The following is a 20,074-nucleotide window of genomic DNA, read 5'->3' as shown; positions in this document are numbered from 1 at the left end:
GATATTTGATTGTGCTTAGAATCTATTGTGGTTAGATGTCCTTAACACTTTTTATTGTTGCAAATTTATTCCTCCTCTTCCTCCTCCTCCTCCTCCTCCTCCTCCTCCTCCTCCTCCTCCTCTTCCTCCTCCTTCTCTTCTTCCTCCTCCTCCTCCTCTTCCTCCTCCTCCTCTTCTTCCTCCTCCTCTCCCCCCCCCCCCCCCACCTCGGCTGTGTGCTCAGAGGTGACTTCTGGCTCTGAGCTCAGGTATTACTCATGGTGGGCTCAGAGGACCATGTGGGATGCTGGGGATTGAGTCAGGGTCATTCACATGCAGGAAAACATCTTTACCTACTGTACTATCACTCCAGGGCTGGAGCGATAGCACAGCGGTAGGGCGTTTGCCTTGTACGCAGCCAACATGGCCGACCCGAGTTCGATTCCTCCGCCCCTCTCGGAGAGCCCGGCAAGCTACTGAGAGTATCTCGCCCGCATGGCAGAGCCTGGCAAGCTCCCCGTGACGTATTCGATATGCCAGACACAGTAACAACGAAGTCTCCAATGGAGATGTTACTGGGCCCGCTCGAGCAAATCAACGAACAACGGGAGGGCCTTTACCTTTACTATCACTCCAGCCCTGCCTGCAAATTTCACTGCATCGCTGTCATCCTGTTGTTCATCGAGCAGGCCCCAGTAACATCTCCTTCATCCTAGCCCTGAGATTTTAAAAAGTGCCACATTTGAGGCTCTTTCAGGGTCAGGAGAATGAGACCCATCATTGTTAATGGTTTTTGGCATATTGAATACGCCACGGGGAGTTTGCCAGACTCTGCCATGTGGGCAGGATACTTTTGGTAGCCTGCCAGGTTCTCCAGAGAAAGAACTAGATTAAGATGTTGCTCGGCTGCGAATGTGGCTGCGTGCTTCCAGGAGCAGGGTTTTATAGTCTCTGGGTCTTGGCCGTTGATGGGATTACACTGCGCTGGGGGAAGTTGGTGAGTGTAATGCCTACATACTGGAAGATGGGGGATCTGGGTGGAGGAGGCCCCAGTCACAATCTGAGCAGGCTTGGGATCTCCAAGCCAAGCCTGCCAATTTACTTATTATAAAATGATTATTAAGACTAAGTAGAACCACATATTTAAGCTCAGAAGGTCAGCAAAGACCCCACAATGATAGAATTTCATGAATCCAACATTGCATCTCCACAAGAGTGTTCATTTCTTTCCATCATTGTCTCTTTTTCTCTCTGTAATTGTCCTTCTTCCCCACACCACAACTTTGGACTCCCACGTGCACCCCCATAACCCCCTGCCCCAACACACACACACACACACACACACACACACACACACACACACACACACACAATGTCTCACTGCCATGAGAAGCTCAGTTCTGTAGACAAGTTCTTAGATTCTATGGCTTTTGGTCTTTTGTATTCCCCTACTATGTTTCTTTATATCCTGTGTGTGAGAGGAGAGAGATCATTTTGTATCTGTCTCATTCCTTCACGCTGACTTCATTCAGTTCTGTCCACCAAATTGCTGGTATTGGTATTGGTTAACAGCCGAATAGAATTCCATTGTGGTAGATGTACCATAGTTTCCTTATCCAGTCGTTTGTTCTTAGACTCTTGGATAGTTTACAGATTTTAGCTATTGAGGTTCGTGCTGCAGTGAACATAGAAGTGCAGATGTCACCTCTGATTTCTGAGATTTGGGGCTCTTGGGGTAGATGAAAAGAAGTAGAGTTGCTGGGTCATATGGAAGCTCAGTTCTTTGTTTTTTTGAGAAATTCCCATATTGTTTTCCAAAAAAGTTTGAGCCAGTCAACATTCCCATCAGCAATGGATGAAGGTCCCCCCACATCCAACACACACACACACACACACACACACACACACACACCATACCACATGGGGTGCTATTCTTTTGCATCTTGACTCATAACATAACCATAGCAATCAGGAGTTCTAATGGATGCTGGTCTTCCAGTGTCTGAAAGCCATAGAGTTAAGGCTACAGTTGTCCAGTGGCCACGGAGAAGCCATCAGGTCACTGTTACTGTCTCAGAGAGTGAGACAGACCCTAAACATTTTTTTTATTCTAAAATTTTGTTTTCATAAGTTTGTTCACATAACTGTTTGATTACATTCAGTATTTCAACACCAATCCCACTACCATTCCCTCTTCCCATCACTATTATTTCTAATCTTCCCACCACCGTTCAAGCCTGCCTGCCACAGGCAGATGCTAGGTACTTTATTTTCTATTTCTTATTTTGATTATCACGAGGGGTTCATCTGGGGTGGGTGTAGAGGGGATACTGCTCCATCTGAGGTGTCCTGGGGGAGTGTGGAGAGATCTCTGGCAAGCTGCTATCTTCTGGGATTCACTGCTGAGTCTCTGGACCAAGGCTGCTATTGTGCTGAGATGGCACCCTGAGACAGTTTGTGGCAGTGACAGCCAGGATCCCAAGCAGTCTGGGAGACTGGAAGGGACAAACTGTCCCTTGCTGCCATGTGGCCTGGCATTGTCAGTCCCTGCTCCCACGTACCTGGGTTTTTCTTCTGGAAGTTTGTGGCCACAGGGGGTTCATCTAAAGTGGGCAGAGCTGGGACCTAAACATTTTTGTCTCGGCGGGAGTGGTGGTGGTCGGGGGAGGCTCCCAAATGGTTCTCAGGAGATTCCCTGCAGTGATTCTCGGCCACCTGTGCCCGAGGATGTGGTGCTGGTTGTGCTGAGGATGCCCAGGCCACACCTGGTGGCGTGTGGGGGACTGTAGGACAAAGGAGCCCTGCACCCACCGAGTGGTGCTGGGGGTCACATGCTTGCTAGACATGTGTCCTACCTACAACACTATCTCACAGCTCCTGAGCTATAGTTTTCCCCCGTGGTTCAGAGGGATGCGTCTCCCATGCTGTGCCGCTGTGGACCCAGGGCCACTCCCAGTGATAATCAGTACAGCCCTGGGGGCCCTCAGGGCCACCCCTGTGATGTCTGGGGGACTCTGCACTTCCCAGAATCCAACCTGGGCTCTCCACGCGCCAGGCCTGTGCGTCAGCCCTGCCAGCTCTTAGCCTTTCTGCACGAGGATGCCCAGGGTTGCCCTCCGTGGGATGATGCCATTTCCGAGGGCATTCAAGTCCAGGAAGTCTCCTCATGGGGGATGCTGGAAGCCCAAGGGCCCCAGAGATTCTTTGTGAAAGGCAGTCACTCATATTTTGCTCTGTCAGTGCCCATTGCTCTTTTATTATTTATTGGGCTGGAGCGATAGCACAGTGGGTAGGGTGTTTGCCTTGCATGTGGCCCACCCAGGTTCGATCCCTCCTCCCTCCCTCCCTCCCTCTCCGAGAGCCCCGCAAGCTACTGAGAGTATCCCGCCCACATGGTAGAGCCTGGCAAGCTCCCTGGGGCATATTTGATATGCCAAAAACAGTAACAAGTCTCACAATGGAGATGTTACTGGTGCCCGCTTGAGCAAATCGATGAACAAGGGGAGGACAGTGCTACAGTGCTATTTATTTATTTGTGTGGGGGAAGGGACAGGAGGCACACCCAGCTGTACTCAGGGCTTATTCCTGATTCTGTGCTCATGGACCACTCCTGTTGGTTCCTGGGGGACCATAAGTGGTGCTGGGTGATGTAGCCCTGGGCAGCTTCATGTGAGGCCAGTGTCTTAACACCTGTACTTATTTTTTTTCCCCTTTTTGGGTCACACCCAGCAATGCTCAGGGATTACTCCTGGCTTTGCACTCAGGAATTACTCAGGCAAGTGCTCAGGGGACCATATGGGATGCCGGGAATCAAACCCAGATCAGCCGCATGCAAGGAAAATGCCCTAACCACTGTGCTATCGCTCTGCCCCCCCGTACTTATTTTTATTTTTGGTCACACCTTCCTGTAATGCTCGGTGCTCTGCGGGGGTACTCCTGGGTGGAGCTTGGGGTTCCAGAGGATGCCAAGTCCTGGCTCTCCCAGATGCACTCTAATCCCTTGAGCTGCCTCCCCAGTCTATTTCCTGGATATTTTTTTGGTTTGTTTTTGGGGTTACACCAAGTGGTACTCAAGGACTGTTGTTGGCCTGGTGCTGGGGGGGAGCAGGTGGAAGTCGAAGACTGAACCCATGACTCCACCATTATATGTTTTTAAACACACAGTGCCAAGTTCTGTCTCAGACCTGCATAGTGAGTGGGGCAGGGACACACTGACGCTCTTGTCACCTGGAGGAATGAGAATGACACGGATACCTGCCGGATGCTTCTGAAAACTTCTACAGGCAACCAGAATCTGTGTCCTAACAACGCGTCACACCTGGAGCCAAGGAAGAAATACTGCTTTGCCGTGTGTCCTCCAGAGTCAAATTCAACTCTGTGTGCACAGAGTGACCCAGGTGAGTAATAGGCACGGGGTGTACACGCCTGGATCTGACTCCCAGTAACTGGACAGTTACAAAAAATGTGTCCTCTCATCACATGGGTGGGGGGGGGGGCAGAACTTACAGGGGTGTTTCTCTCACTTCTCTGCATTTCGTTGTGAGCCCAGAGCTGGGTGGGGGAACAGAGGAGAATATTCTCATTTGACAGGTCACCTCCTTCAGGGCTGGGTATGGCTGGGGCGGGGCTTGGGGTTGGGCATCTGGGAAAGTAACTGGCCCTGGAGCTTGTTTGTTTGTTTTGTGTTGAGGCCACCCCCTGGCAGTGTTCAGGGCTCATGTGGTACCTGGAATTAAACTTGGAACTCCTCCCCCCCCCCCCCTTTTTTTTAAATTGAATCCCGGTGAATTGCGAAGTTACAAAGATATTTAGGATTGAGTTTCAGGCATGTCTTGTTCCAACACCAATCTCTTCACCAGTTCCCTTTACCCTCTACCAATGTCCTCCCGTTTTGCTCCCACCCGCCAGCCTGCCTCTGTGGCGGGCACCTTCCCCTCCCCCATAATCCTAATTTCCCCTCCTACTATGTCCTCCTGACTATCCCTGCACCCTGCCCAGTGCCCATGCCAAGCTACTGAAGTACTCCTGCCCTTCCTTTCTATTGCCACTGGGCATTTGGGATTCCCTCTCCGAGGCTTCTTTACATCTCTTTATTTTTATTTATTTATTTTTTAATTTTTATTAGTGAAGCACCATGAGGTACAGTTGTAGACTTACAAGTTTTTGGGCTTGGGTTTCAGTTACACAATGATCAAGTACCCATCCCTCCACCAGTGCCCATTCTCCACCCTCACCAGTCCCAGTATCCCTCCCACCCCCCATTCCCCCCCATCCCACCCTGCCTCTGTGGCAGGGCATTCCCTTTTGTTCTTTCTCGCCTTTTGGTCTTTACATCTCTAGATGAGAGAGATCTTTCAGAGTCTGTTCCTCTCCCTCTGGCTGATTTCACTGCACATGAAACACCGAGCTCCGTCTTGCAAGCAAAGCTGAGCTCTAGCCCACTGAGCTTTCTCCCTGCTGCCCTGGAGCTCTGCAAACTTCCCTGGCATCAGTTACACTTGTTAGCCTGAGGAGGGCCCTTAGGAGAAGGGAGCCTGCTTTTTTTTTTTTTGAGGAAAGGGAAGCGGGGAAAACCTAGTGGACCACTCTGCAGTGAACCAGCATTGGCTGTGGAGTCACTAGGTGGAGTTTCCTATCACATTTCAGATTTTTTTTTTTTTGGGTCACAGAGGTTACTCCTGGCTCATGCACTCAGGAATTACTCCTGGTGGTGCTCGGGGGACCATATGGGATGCTGGGAATCAAACCCGGGTCTGCTGCATGCAAGGCAAACGCCCCTACCTGCTGTGCTATTGCTCCAGCTTCTATTGTTTATTTATTTATTTATTTATAGCAAGATAACAAATCCTTAGACCCCATTTTGTACCCCATTTTGTAAGGAACAGGCTCGCTAAGGGAATGTTGGGGATTCTTTTTGGCTTTTGGGTCACACTCGGAGATGTGTGGGGGTCACCCCTGGCTCTGTACTCTGGAATTACTCCTGGAATTGCTCGGGATGCCAAATGGGATGCTAGGGATTGAACCCAGGTTGGCCACGTGCAAGGCAAATGTCCTCCCTGCTGTACTACTGCTCCAGCCCCCAGGGGATTCTTGATTGCAGAGTAGAATTGGAGGAACCAGACTGAAAGAATGACCCTTTAGGGCTTCCCTGCCTTAAAGAGATTCACAGCTTCCTGTTTCTTTCTTCCTGAACAAAATTCCCATTGAAAGAAGGGGCCCTCAGAATTTTGGGGGAGGCAGGTGGGTGTAAGGGTGAAGGGTGTGCTGTCGGATTTGTGTACACAGGGAACTGTCATTTGCACTCTTGTCATTAGCACCCTAATTAATTAAGGAAAATAAAAAAGTTTTCCACATGGCCATCTCCACATGCCCCGGGAGCACACACAGGCTTCTCAAGGAAAACTTACTCGACTGTTCTTCCGGTTTAGAAGTTAGAGTCATTTGTGGCTGACCCTGAAAGCCGTGCATTCAGAGTTGAGTGGGGGAAGATGATTTATTTATTTGTTTATTTATTTATTTATTATTTTGCTTTTTCGGTCACACCCAGCAATCCTCAGGGCTTACTCCTGGCTCTGCACTCAGGAATCATTCCTGGAAGTGCTTGGGGGAGCATACGGGATGCCGGGGATTGAACCCAGGTTGACTACATGCAAGGGAAACGCCTTACCTGCTGTACTCTGGCTCTGACCCCAGGAGAAGATGATTTAAAGGAAAGAAGGTGGGGAGGGGGTTAGAGACAGCCATCTGGAGAAGTACTGTGTCCAGAGCCTGCGGGGGTCAGAGAACTTGAGTCCAGTACCTGAAGGATGCATGTCTGCTGTGGGGATGGGGGCAAGGAGGTGAGAACAGGTACCCAGAGAGCTATAGCCGTGGCCCTTCCTGATGTCTGTGCTGTTGCATTTGAAACAGATGCCGCCATCTCTGCACACGCCACCACACTCGACCCTCGGTCCCGAGACATCTCAGTCCTGCTCCTTGGGCTGTCGCCCGGGTTGGAGTATAACGTCACGGTGTTTTCGCGGACGGCAAATGGCACGGAGGGACCACCGCAAATTACCAGCTTTACCACGAGTAGGTTGACCTTTGTGAAGGGGCTTCGGCCAGCATCGGCTTGTGGTGGGCTGGGTGAACCGTGCTGGGTCTGAATCTCTGGCTGGCGTCATGAGCATGTTGAGTCCAAGGGGGCTTTCTGGGAGAGATTTGATACAGAACTGATGGAGTGAGTTTCTTCTTTTTCTTTTCTTTTTTTTATTTTGAGGGACTAGGTCTCTAAAGGGGCGCTTGGGGGTGGGTGGGTGGGTAGGGACCCAGGAGACCCCTTTGGATGAGTCTCAGTGGACCAGGCTGACAATTTAATGCAAGGGCCAAGTATGTGATGCTGCTCTGGCTGTCTGCACCCCTCTGGCAGTGCTGGGGGTCTCCAGGATCACCAGCTGTGCTGGGGAGGGGGTCCTTTAGGGTCACACCCACACCCTTGCTGGGCATGAGCCGGGGTCAGTCACCTGTGGGCACCTTAAGCCCGGTACTGTCTCTGCCTGTGGTTGGTCTCTCCCTCTCTCCCCTCCCCCTTTTTTGGATGGGTGGGGGGGGGGAAACACATCACATCACATCTGGAGCACTTGGTCCTTTGAGCTCATCAGGAATTACTCCTGGTGGGCTCAGGGGACCAGATGAAATTCCTCGGATAGAACTGGGCCCTGGCATCCTGCCCCTGATATATTCATTCTTTTTTTTTTTTTTTTTTTTTGCTATTTGGGTCACACCTGGTGATGCTCAGGGGTTACTCTTGACTTTGCACTCAGGAATTTCTCCTGGCGGTGCTTGGGGGACCATATGGGATGATGGCAAGGCAAATGCCCTACCTGCTGTGGTATGGCTCTAGCCCCGATATATTCATTTTTTTCCCCCTTCTTTTTGGGTCACACCCAGTGATGCACAGAGGTTACTCCTGGCTCCGCACTCAGGAATTACTCCTGGTGGTGCTCAGGGGACCATATGGGATGCTGGGAATCGACCCAGGTCAGCTGTGTGCAAGGCAAATGCCCTACCCGCTGTGCTATTGCTCCAGCCCCAATATATGATTCTTGAATGGAGAAATAGCTGGAGAACTTTTCTGGGCCCTCCAGGCCCCGGGATAAGGAAAATCATCACATGTGTGTTACTCTGATCCCAGGAGCCCATCATACACCTCTCAGAATCCATCCCAAGGACAAATGACCAGGCAGTTGCAATGAATGGATTGTGTGTTTTCACAGAAGACGATGCTGGCTGTGTCCTCCAGCCCCCCTAAATTAATTGTGTGATCATGTAGTTGCGTGTGATTGTGGATAAATGGTGTAGCAGGAGCAGCCATTAAGAAGCATGTGGTCTGACCACAGCATCTCTCTCTTTCTCTTTCTCGCTCTCTTTTTCTCTCTCATTCTCTCTGTCTCTCTCTCTCACTCATTCTCTCATTCTCTCTAATTCTTTCTGTCTTTCTCTGTTTCTCTCTCTCTTTTTCTGGCACCTCTCATTTTTTTTTTTACTCCTTCTATCTTCACAGAGTCTGGTCAAGTTTTTAACCTCACGGCAGTGGACATCCAGGCCACCAACCTGACTCTGAGCTGGGAACTGAGGCAAAACGCCTCATCATCCAACTATTCCTACCATGTACTAGTTGTCCCGGTGACCGGCAACAGCAATTTCACCACCAATGACACCTCTACTGTCATCACCGGGCTCCAGTCCAGCACCTTCTACAACATCACAGTGTGGCCGGTGTTGGATGGGGACTCCCAGGGCTTGCCTGGCTCTCTGCAGCTGTATACCCGTGAGTTCTCCCCTGGCTCTCCCAGCCTTGCCAGCCCAGACCCAGGACCAGCCTCCACTCCTTCCTTCAAGGAATGGCCAGCTGAGTGCCAGTGGGTAGGGACAGCGGTGTGATGACAGTGGCCACTGCCTGCCACTCCCAAATCACAGTGGTCATTGCCGGCCTCTTCCATGTGGCAGCTGACCACAGGCGTGCCTTGCTCTGTCTCTTCCGCCTTCCCTGCCCTGTGATGTCATTGGCAGCCTCCTCAATCTGTGATGTAGGCAGGTCTTGCCACCCAGTAAGTGACAGGTGAGAGGAGAGAGCTGGGCTCTCGTGACTTCAGCCCGGGCCTGGGAGTTGTGATTTGAGAATGGTGGAGACCCTGAGCCAATGGGCCTGTGGAGACAGAAAGAGCCTGGCTTGTCCCCCATGTGCCTTTATTTATTTATTTATACTTTTTGCTTTTTGGGTCACACCTGGTGATGCTCAGGGATTACTCCTGGCTTTGCACTCAGGAATTACTCCTGGCAGTGCTCGGAGGACCCCATGGGATCCTGGGAATCGAACCCGGGTTGGCTGCATGCAAGGCAAATGCCCTACCTGCTGTGCTATGGCTCCAACCCCTTAGCCCCCCCCCCCCCCCGCCATGTGCCTTTAGTATACAGAGAAGGTGAGAGGCAGCAGATGAAGAGCTTTGTGTTCTGAAGAAGGCACAGTCGTTTATTTTATTTATTTTATTTTTAAATTTTATTTTCATAAAGTTTTTCACAATAATTGATTACATTCAATATTTCAACACCAGTCCTACCACCATTACTATTTTGTATTCCTTGTTATGAATAGTATGAGATGTCTCTAAGGGTCTATCTCACAGTGATTCAGCAAAAAAGTTTTTTAAAAAAAGAAAAAATCAGTATGCGGTGTCACGCTGCCACAAGAGTGGCCATGCACTCCTGGACTTCTAAAATTTTAAGTAATTGGGGTCCGGAGACATCTCTGCAGTGAGCTGCTCTGTTCTGAGATTCATTTGTGAATCTCTGGGCCATGGCAATTAATGCACTTAAATGGCACCTAGAGACAGTTTATGGATGTGACCAACTAGGAGCCCAGAAGGACGGGGAGATGGGAAGGGGTGAAGGTACAGTCATTTAAAATGAAGGTATACCGGGGTACCATTAGCACAGTCCTCGAATGATACTGACGGTATGTTGCTCCAGGAACTTTCGGGGGTTTGCAGGGGCCTGTGTGGTAAGAGTTAGGGCTCTTGTGTTACAGAGGAGAGGATGGTCAGCAGAATAGGACAGCTTGCCCAAGGCCATAGAGCCACCAAGGGGCAGAACAGGGAGGGGTCCTGGGACTGAACCCAGGGCTTGTCTCATAAGAATGCTTGATGAGGGGCTAGGAAATAGTTCACAGGACCGAGCACACACTTTGCATTGGGCGCTGCTGTTGCATTCCCCACCCACAGAGTGTTCTGAGTGAGAAAATGTAAAGAAGAAAAAAAAAGGAATGCTTTCACTGACCCACTATTGCTTCCGCTCCGTAAGTATTCTTACCAGTGTCCCTGGACAGGTGCTCTGGGGTAAAAGGACTCAGCTTTTCACTTCTGTACCGTTCACTTCTTTACTTATGTTTTAGAAAAACAACATTTGACACTTTGTTCACATACCGTGATTTACAAGGTTGTTCATAATCCAGTTGTTTCAGGTATTTGATGTTCCAACACCAATCCCACCACCAGGGTGACCTTCCCTCCACCAATCTCCCCAGTGTCCTCCTCTCTCCTAAGCCTGCCCCCTTAGCAGGCATTGATTTGTTTCTAGGTTTTATTTTATTTATTTATTTATTTTTACTTTTTGGGTTCATACCTGGCGATGCTCAGGGGTTACTCCTGACTCTCACTCAGGAATCACTCCTGGCAGAGCTCCGGGGACCATTTGCGATGCCAGGGATCGAACCCAGGTCAGCCATGTGCAAGGCAAACACTCTACCCACTGTACTATCCCTCTAGCCCTTTTATGTTTCTTATTACAACATAAATCTCACAATGGTTTCACTAAAGCTAATGTTTGAGGATGTACTGAGCTGTGGGTGCTAGTTGAACCTTCTCTTACTGTTTTCACTTATTCTGCTTGGTGGGCTTGTACTCAGCCTTCCCAGTTAATTTGCTGTGCTCCCACGGGGCGGTCAGTACTGCGAGATTTGTGGGTGTTGTGTGGCTGCATCTGGGGCCACACATTCCCGGAGCTCTGGAATTGGGACGGTTCAGAGCTTGGCATCTCTTTGAGATCAGTATTGGCACTGTGAATGAAGCTGGGTTATTTATATGCTAGATGATATTGGCTGTGGGTGGGGTGCTTTGGCAGAGTGAGAACTTGGCCCATTCCCATCCCAAGAAAATTCCAGAGGTCTAGGCTGGAGATCGGGGTGCAAGATTAGTTCTCTAAACTATTCTGACTGTGATTTAGATTCAGCTGTATCCGAAAGCACACCTAACTAAAAAGCACCCTCCAAATATCTGTTGAACATGACAGGAATTTATTTCTCTCTTTGTGAAAGACCAATACACTGCCAGGCTGAATGTTTCCACTGACTTGGTGACTGGCAGCAGACACCATGAACTATCTCAAACAGAAAGGGATTCAGTTCCAGGAGTCAAGGGCTTCCGGAATCATTAGAACACCCAGCTTACAGGGGTTTGCTGGGGGTTGCCGTCGTGAGTAGCACAGACTGACTGAGACCACAAAAATGGATTCTTGCATGGTTTGGAGGCGGAGAGCCCCAGGTGAGGTGTTACCAGGGTGGGCTACCTCTGAGAAGGCTCTCCTTCACGAGTGGATGACCAACTTCCTCCACTTCCTCCTCCTCAACTATTCCCTTGGCTGTTCTCTGTCTATGTAGGTTTGTGTCCTTATCTCTGCAAAGAAAGACACCAGCCATATTGGGTCTGGGCCTACAGGTAGTAACTCCATGTTAACTACACCTTCAAAAACCTGTCTCTAAATACCATCTCATTCTGAGGTACTGAAGGTTAGATAGGCCCTCCCGTTGATCGTCGATTTGCTCGAGCGGGCCCAGTAACGTCTCCATTGGAGACTTTGTTGTTACTGTGTCTGGCATATCGAATACTCTCGGTAGCTTGCCGGGCTCTCCGAGAGGGGCGGAGGAATCGAACTCAGGTCGGCCATGTTGGCCGCGTGTAAGGCGAACGCCCTACCCGCTGTGCTATCGCTCCAGCCCTATGTTCAACCTAAACGGGACAAAGTTCGTATGCCTGAAACCCAATCACGAAAACTTTGTATTTTTACAGTGACTAAATAAATTTTTTTTTAAAGGGACACAGTTAACCCAACATAGCTGTGGGAGCAGGTTTTAGGATGGGACTTAGAAATGACCCCAACCTCAGTCCGCAGAGTCCCCCACATGGGAGTGATCTGCTTTGTCAGTTTCAGTAACGTTGGCTCTAGCTGTTAGATCTAGGATGTGAGTTTTGAGCTGTGATCCTGCCATCAGAAACCTTTAATTACTGCCACAGTGTTGCCTCTAGAATCAGCTGTCAGGAAGTCTAGTCATCCCTTCTATTTTCCAGTTCTAAGTAGGAGGAAGGGCAACGGATTGTGCTCCATCCAAGAAGCCACACTGCTCACATCCCATTGGTTAGAACTTAGTCACATGACTAATTAACTGCAAGGGAGGATGGGAAATATAGTCTTTATCTCCAGCAGCAAAACAAAATGAAAACTCCCCCTCAAAACTTGGATGTATGAAAGGAAAACAAAAAAGTGGGACAGGAAGATTGATTTGGAGGAGGAGTAAAAAGCAACTTGTGCTGTACCTCTCAGAGCTCTGGAAAGTTTAGTTATGCTTATTCAAGAAAGTAATGAGCAGTGGCCAAAGAGTTTTTGCCCAAAGGGTTTCATGCTTCTCACTTTCTGGAAATGAGTTAGTATCTACACTGTAGGCACACAGTTTCTGTACTCTGTGCCAGAGTGTTCTCACGGTAGCCAGAAATACAGGGTTTTGAGAGGCCCTTGTTAAAGTAGGCGATGATGCGAGGAAGAGAAAAAGCGAGACCCAGAGTCCAAAAGTGTGGAGCCGGAGATAGAGTACAGTGGGTAAGGTGCTTGTCTGGCGTGTGGCTGGTTGGGATTTGATCCTCAGCACCACGTATAGGGTCCTGAGCCCAGAGCCAGGAGTAGGTACTGTGGACCAAAAACCCAAACCAAACCAAACAACCAACAAAAAAAAGAGTCCCAAGCATTAATGTTAATATTTTGTAAGTTTCAGTCACCCTCGTCTGCCAAAGAAATAGATTCCTGATAGCCACCTACTTTCTTCCACAGTCCCTCTTCCAGTTTCTGACATCCGAGTGGTGAGCGTCAACACCACGAAAATTGGCTTGGCTTGGAACAGCAATAACTCCACTCAGTTTAAGATCGTTGTCAGAGACCTAAGCAAAGGAAGTGAAATTCAGAAGATAACCACCAACCAAACTACCATCATCATCGATGACTTACTGCCTGGATATTTGTATTCGTTTGAAATAATTCCACAGGGACCGAATAGAACAGAAGGGATGCCAGAAACAATCCACTGTAGGACTGGTAAGCAAATGGTCTCTATTTTCTCTCTCTCTCTTTCTTTCTTTCTTTCTTCCTTCCTTCCTTCCTTCCTTCCTTCCTTCCTTCCTTCCTTCCTTCTTTTTTTAGGAGGTAATTCCCTCCAGGGAATATTTATTGAGCATCTTTTAGATATTAGATCCTTGTTTGCACTGTCTATATATTATATATATATCTCATATATATATTATGTATGTCACTGTCACTGTCCTCCCATTGTTCATCGATTTGCTCGATTGGGCCCAGTAATGTCTCCATTTTGAGACTTGTTGTTACTGTGTTTGGCATATTGAATACGTGACAGGTAGCTTGCCAGGCTTTGCCGTGTGGGCGAGATACTCTCGGTAGCTTGTCGGGCTCTCCGAGAGGGGCGGAGGAATCAAACTTGGGTTAGCCATGTAGACTGCATGCAAGGCAAATGCCCTACCTGCTGTGCTATCTCTGTAGACCATATATATATATATATATATATATATATATACATATATATATTTATTTATTAAATCACCGTGAGATACAGTTACAAAGCTTTCATGTTTGAGTTTCAGTCATACAGTGATTGAAGACCCATCCCTCCACCAGTGCACATTCTCCACCACCAATGTCCCCAGTATACCCCCGCCCCATCTCACCCCTTCCCCTGCCTCTATGACAGATAGTTTCTTTCATACTCTCTCTCTCTACTTTTGGGCTTTATGGTTTGCAGTACAGATACTGGGAGGCTATCACGTTTGGTCCTTTATCTACTTTCAGCACGCATCTCCCATCCCGAACGATCCCTCCAACCATCACTGACTTAGTGATTCCTTCCCTATTCCAGCTACCTTCTCCCCAACCTCATGAGACAGGCTTCTAACTATGGAGCAATATTCCTGGCCCTTATGTCTACTGTCCTTAGGTGTCAGTCTCATATTATGTTGTTTTATATTCCACAAATGAGTGCTGTCATTCTATGTCTGTCCCTCTCTTTCTGACTAATTTCACTTAGCATGATATTCTCCATGAAATGGTCTTTATATTCTGTGAGATTGTGATGTTTGGAAATCAATACAATTTATGTGTTTTTTACATATCGCTTTTCTTCTGGTTAAGAAAAACAATTAAAATTTATAATGACAGCAATGCTTATTCATAATATAAAATATACATAAGCAAAAAAAATCACACATAAACCATCAAGCAGATGACGACTGATAACTTTTGGGTGTTTGATGTTTTATGATTGTCAGTTATATGCAGGTATTTAGGTATTCTTTTTTTTTCTGTGAACATTGAACTTATTCATTTTTGTGGTTTTGGCATCGTTTTTCCACTTACAAGGTTTTTAAAATGAATATTATTCTTTGATAGTATAAATATTTTTACCATACTTTTTGATATCTGTCTGGCATTCCATTGTCTTAATGAGGAGCCAGGGGCCAGAGAGATAGTACAGTAGATAAGGTACTTTCCTTGTACCGGGCAATACCAGTTTGATTCTTGGCATTGACCATGAGTCAGTCCTGAGCACAGTCAAGAGTGAAATAGTTCCTGAGCATTGCCAGGTGTGGCCCAAGTGAAAATAATTTAGGGGTCAGCAGATAACCATGACTCCAAGGTCAGATCAAGCTCACGGCTTATTTTTGTAAAGTTTGACTGGAATGTAACCATGTTCATTTAAATTTCTTTTGTGCTAAAAGTGAGTAGTTACAGACTTTAAGACTTGCAAAGCCTTAAGTATCTTTTTCTGTAATTTAAAAAAAAATTAAAAATATTTAAAATTATTTTTAAAAATTACTTTTACTTATTGTAAAAATTGTTTTTCAGCAAGTATTAAAGGTTTGCTGACCCTTGGGCTAAATCAGAGGTTCTCAAATTGTGGTTCATGGATTCCTTGGAGTCATTTAAGCTTTTTTCAAGGGGTTTGCTAGGTATCATCCACTTGATAATACTAAAATATTGTTTGATGTCACTCTGCTGTCATGATTTGTGTGCTCATATTTTCCTACTTTAAAAAAATCTCATTAAAATTTTTGTTTAACCACACCCAGTGGTACTCAGGACTTACTCCTGGCTTTGCACTCAGGGGTCACCCCTGGCAGGGTTCAGAGGACCATATGGGGTATCAGGGATCAAACTTGGGTTGGTCACATGCAAGGCAAGCACACTATCCTCTATAATTATCTTTCTGGTATCCTCATTTATAATTTTTTGTTTAATTAATTCATTAATTTTGACTTTTGGGGTCACACACAGCGATGATCGGTGTTATTCCTGGCTCTGCACTCAGGAATTACTTCTGGCAGTGTTTGGGGGACCATATGGGATGCTGAGGATCGAATCTGGGTCAGCCACATGCAAGGCAGATGCCCTATCCTCTGTACAATTGCTCTGGCCTCCTATAATTTTTAAGTCAGTAAATAGTAATACTATTATAGCACAGCGGTAGGGCGTTCGCCTTACAAGCGGCCAACATGGCCGACCCGAGTTCGATTCCTCCGCCCCTCTCGGAGAGCCCGGCAAGCTACCGAGAGTATTCGATATGCCAGACACAGTAACAACAAAGTCTCCAATGGAGACGTTACTGGGCCCGCTCGAGCAAATCGACGATCAACGGGAGGGCCTTTACCTTTACCTTTACCTATTACTTTGATAGAGGCAGCCGTGGAGGAATTTTGCATGATTCAACAAACCAGGAGTCTTGTTAACAGAAGACAAGAAGAGTTGTAAGAAAACACTAATGTTCCCACACCCATCCTTTCACTAGTGTACATTTTCACCACCAATGTCCCCACTTTCCCTCCTGCTCACTGCACTGTCTCCAATCCCCTCTCTCTTCTACTACCTCTCTCTCTCTCTCTCTCTCTCTCTCTCTCTCTCTCTCTCCCCCCCCCTTCCCCCTTCCTTTCCTCTTGGGCCTTATGGTTTGTATTACAGATACTGAAAGGTTATCAGGAATATCCCTTCACCTACCGTTAACACTCAGTTACTGTCCAAAATGATCATTTCCAACTATTATTGGAAATACACTGGCCCCTCCCTATCCTAACTGCCCTTCCTGCCCCCCCACACTCTCACGGAAAGCTTCTAGTCATTGACTAGTCCTCCTGGCCCCTGTTTTCTCTGGCCTTGGATATTAGTCTCATGCTATATCCTTTTATATATAAAAAATCCTGTTGTTCATCGATTTGCTTGAGCAGGCCCAGTAACGTCTCCATATTTTTGAGACTTGTTGTTACTGTGTTTGGCATATTGAATATGTTGCGGGTAGCTTGCCAGGCTTTGCTGCGTGGGTGAGATAGTCTCGGTAGCTTGCCGGGTTCTCCGAGAGGGGTGGAGGAATCGAACCCGGCTTGGCCGGACTGACTGTGTGCAAGGCAAACACCCTACCGCTGTGCTTTCGCTCCAGCTCGGCGTTGAGGGCTAATAGCTTATAAAGATTCGTATTTAAGTGTTGAGGCCCTGAAAACTTCAACATTCTGAATCACTCCAAGTGTTTAAGAGAAACTTCCCTGATACCTGTGTCTATCCTATAACTCAGGAGCAGTGCCCGGTCCCCGGGGTCCCTTTCTGTAAATGAGGCCTAATCTGAGGTTCCTCTGAGTTTTCCCCTCTGACCCGGAAGTATTTCTTGGAACACTGTTGTGCTGGAAAGAAGCTGGGGAAGGACCCCAGCACCGGGTGCCTCTGGCACTAGGTCTCTGGTGGGGCAGAGCCAGGCACCCTGGAGCATCAGCAAGGCCCTCTGCATATGTGTGTATGTGTGTGTGTGTGTGTATGTGTGTGTGTGTGTGTATGTGTGTGTGTGTGTGTATGTGTGTGTGTGTGTATACATATATATAATATATATTTATATTATACATATATATAATATATTATATCAGTGGGGGTGCATCATAAAGATCCTAACAAAATCCCAGAGAGAATTAAGAGAATTAAGAGGTGAATGGGTGAGTTCATCTATATTACCATCGGGAGCCAGAAGTCTTCTGTGAACTGGTCCTTGCTTTTTCTCATCAAAGTTTTAGAGTTGCCTTCTGTGAGTCTGAGATTTAGGTCAAGAGAATAAGACATTTCTCGGGACAGACACTGGAACGAAGCTGAATGTCCTCGATGGTCCCTAATCCACTTTCCTCTTCTTTTCCCTTCCCTCCTGTAGAGTATACTGCCGTGTCTGACATCCAAGTGACCAACTTTACCACAACCACGATGTCATTGAGTTGGCAGAGCAAGGACTATGCCTCTGAGTACACCTACCATCTGCGTATCAGGTCAGACAACAGGTCCATCGACAAGAAGACCTCTGACAAGACGTTCTTTCTTGATGATCTGAGCCCCGGCACCTTGTATAACATCACCATCTACCCAGAACTGAAGCACGTGCCTGGCAATGCCAGCTCCATCAGCCATTACACACGTAAGTCTGTGCTCCGGTGTTGCCAAAGGCACATTCTCCATCTCTCGCCTGGAAGAGGGGTGGGGTGAGCAGGGGACAGAGCACAGGGGAGGCCTGTTGATATTTCTGGGCTCTGGGTTGAAGGTGAAACTTTATAAGCTAAAGCCCTGAGTTCGGCAAAGTCATGGGAACTGGAAAGCGTTGTTAGAAGCAGAAAGTAACCCTACGTGCCTGGAAGGCACATCAGTACCAGTCATTTCTTGGGAACTCAGACTAGTGTGTCTCCTTGTACTGTTGGCGAGCTGGCAGTTGATGGCATCTTTTGAGTTTTAGCTTCCATGCATCGTAGTTCCCAGGTAGGAAATGATACCTTAAAAATGGATTTCGGAGAGACTCCAGGTATGAACAGCTGCTTGATATATTTTTTTAAATTTTTCTTTATTTTTTTGCTTTTTTTGGGACACACCTGGCAATGCACAGGGGTTACTCCTGGCTCTGCACTCAGGAATTATTCCTGGCAGTGCTCAGGGGACCTTATGGGATGCTGGGAATTGAACCCGAGTTGGCCCCATGCAAGGCAAACGCCTTGTCCACTGTGCTATCACTCCAGCCCCCCAAAACCTTCATTCTTTTGAGATTGATTCTTTTTTTTTATTATTGAGATTGATTCTTAAGTATTTTCTAAATGTCTTTTGGGAGAAACCTTTTGTGTGACTTTTTTGTTTTCTTTTGATTTTGTTTTTTTTTTTTTTGGGCCACACTTGGCGATGCTCAGGGGCTCACTCCTGGCTCATGCACTCAGGAATTATTCCTGGCGGTGCTCGGGGAACCATATGGGATGCTGGGGACCAAATCCAGGTTGGCTGTGTGCAAAGCAAGTGCCTTACCTGCTGTGGTCTTGACCCAGACAGTCTCCGTGAGTTTTTAATCAGAAAAATGACTGGTTATGTGACCTCAGATGAATCCTCCAACTTCTTTCCTTAGATGCTATCACTGGCCCTTTTTATGTAATGTTCTAGCACCAATTCCACCATCAGTGTTAACTTCCTCCCACCAGCAGCAAAGGAGGAAATTTTGGTCTGCAATAAATAAGAGCGCTAAAGTTTGTCTCTCTCTCTCTCTCTCTCTCTCTCTCTCTCTTTCTTTCTTTCTCTCTCTTTCTTTCTTTCTTTCTTTCTTTCTTTCTTTCTCTCTCTCTCTTTCTTTCTCTTTCTTTTTCCCTCTCTCCCTCCCCTTCCTCCTTTCCTCCCTCCCTCCCTCCCTCCCTCCCTCCCTCCCTCCCTCCCTCCCTCCCTTTCCTTCCTTCCTTCCTTCCTTCCTTCCTTCCTTCCTTCCTTCCTTCCTTCCCTCCTTCCTTCCTTCCCTCCTTCCCTCCCTCCCTCCCTCCGTCCCTCCCTCCCTCCCTCCCTCCCTCCCTCTTTCCTTTCTTTCTATCTTTTTTTTGGGGGGGGGCAACACCTGGCAGTACTCAGGGGGTTCTTCCTGGCTCTGCACTCAGGGATCACTCCTGGAAGGGCTCAGGGGCCCCTATCGGATCCCTGGGATCCAGCCTGGCTCTAGCTGTCCAACTCCCCATTTGTTTCTTTTTCTTAAATCAAGGGCCCAGCCAAGTGTCCGACATTGAAGTGAGCACCAACACCACAGAGGCCGCCTTAGCGTGGCAGAACCGGGATGCTGCTGCCGCCACGTACAGCTACTCCGTTGTTCTTGAGAAGGATGGCTTGAACGTAACCCAGGAAACCAGCATTGGCGTCACCCAGGTCATCTTCAGCGGATTAGTACCCGGCTCTGGATACACCATCAAGATCTTCACGCAGGTGAACTGGACCACCGAGTCAGAGCAGCCTGGCTCCCTGTCATTCTGCACAGGTGAGTGTGGGTACATTCTATCCGTCTTTCCCGTGGGGTGTGGATCTGGGGGGCAGATAGATGCTCCTTCTATGGGTCTGTGTCTGTGATGTGGTGGGCAATGGCCGAATTCTCAGGGATTCGTGTTTGTGCATTTCTTGCTTCCTAGACTTGGGGGCTTCTGTGCCAGGCCGACCCACCCCGGGCTCGCCAAGCATGTTGGCTCCATCCCTTTGAGCCACCTGCCCGGCCCCAGAGCCCGGCTTTCACTGAGGGAGCTTTCGGGGGCCAGTGCTGGGGATGTTCTTTGCAGGTGGTGATGTATGGGGAAGTCACAGCTCATAGTGCATCCGGTGGGGCCTTCCTGGTAAAGGGGCGCCGTTATCTTATTCTTAATCCACTTTATACCCATGGTCCCTCCCCCCACTCCTCTTCTGGTAAAGCTAGTCATGTCTGTTCAGG

The 20,074-nt window shown here is 48.0% G+C and overlaps 1 protein-coding gene across 1 annotated transcript in view; it reads left to right on the top strand.

Annotated features, from left to right (window-relative positions):
* The first annotated feature begins 4,169 nt into the window (after positions 1-4,169).
* The window catches only part of PTPRJ (protein tyrosine phosphatase receptor type J), a 44,531-nt gene continuing 28,626 nt past the window's right edge, over positions 4,170-20,074 (top strand). The window contains exons 1-6 of the mRNA XM_056133122.1: positions 4,170-4,376; positions 6,889-7,050; positions 8,522-8,788; positions 13,114-13,374; positions 17,528-17,785; positions 19,364-19,633. Coding sequence (XP_055989097.1) covers positions 4,241-4,376; positions 6,889-7,050; positions 8,522-8,788; positions 13,114-13,374; positions 17,528-17,785; positions 19,364-19,633 — 1,354 coding nt within the window. The 5' untranslated portion in view covers positions 4,170-4,240. The remainder of the gene's footprint in view (positions 4,377-6,888; positions 7,051-8,521; positions 8,789-13,113; positions 13,375-17,527; positions 17,786-19,363; positions 19,634-20,074) is intronic.

This window comes from Sorex fumeus, unplaced genomic scaffold (genome assembly GCF_029834395.1).
Source record: "Sorex fumeus unplaced genomic scaffold, SorFum_2.1 ptg000007l, whole genome shotgun sequence".
Lineage (NCBI taxonomy): Eukaryota > Metazoa > Chordata > Mammalia > Eulipotyphla > Soricidae > Sorex > Sorex fumeus.
Note: the sequence above shows the minus strand (reverse complement) of the source record. Positions and strands in the feature narration are given on the sequence as shown.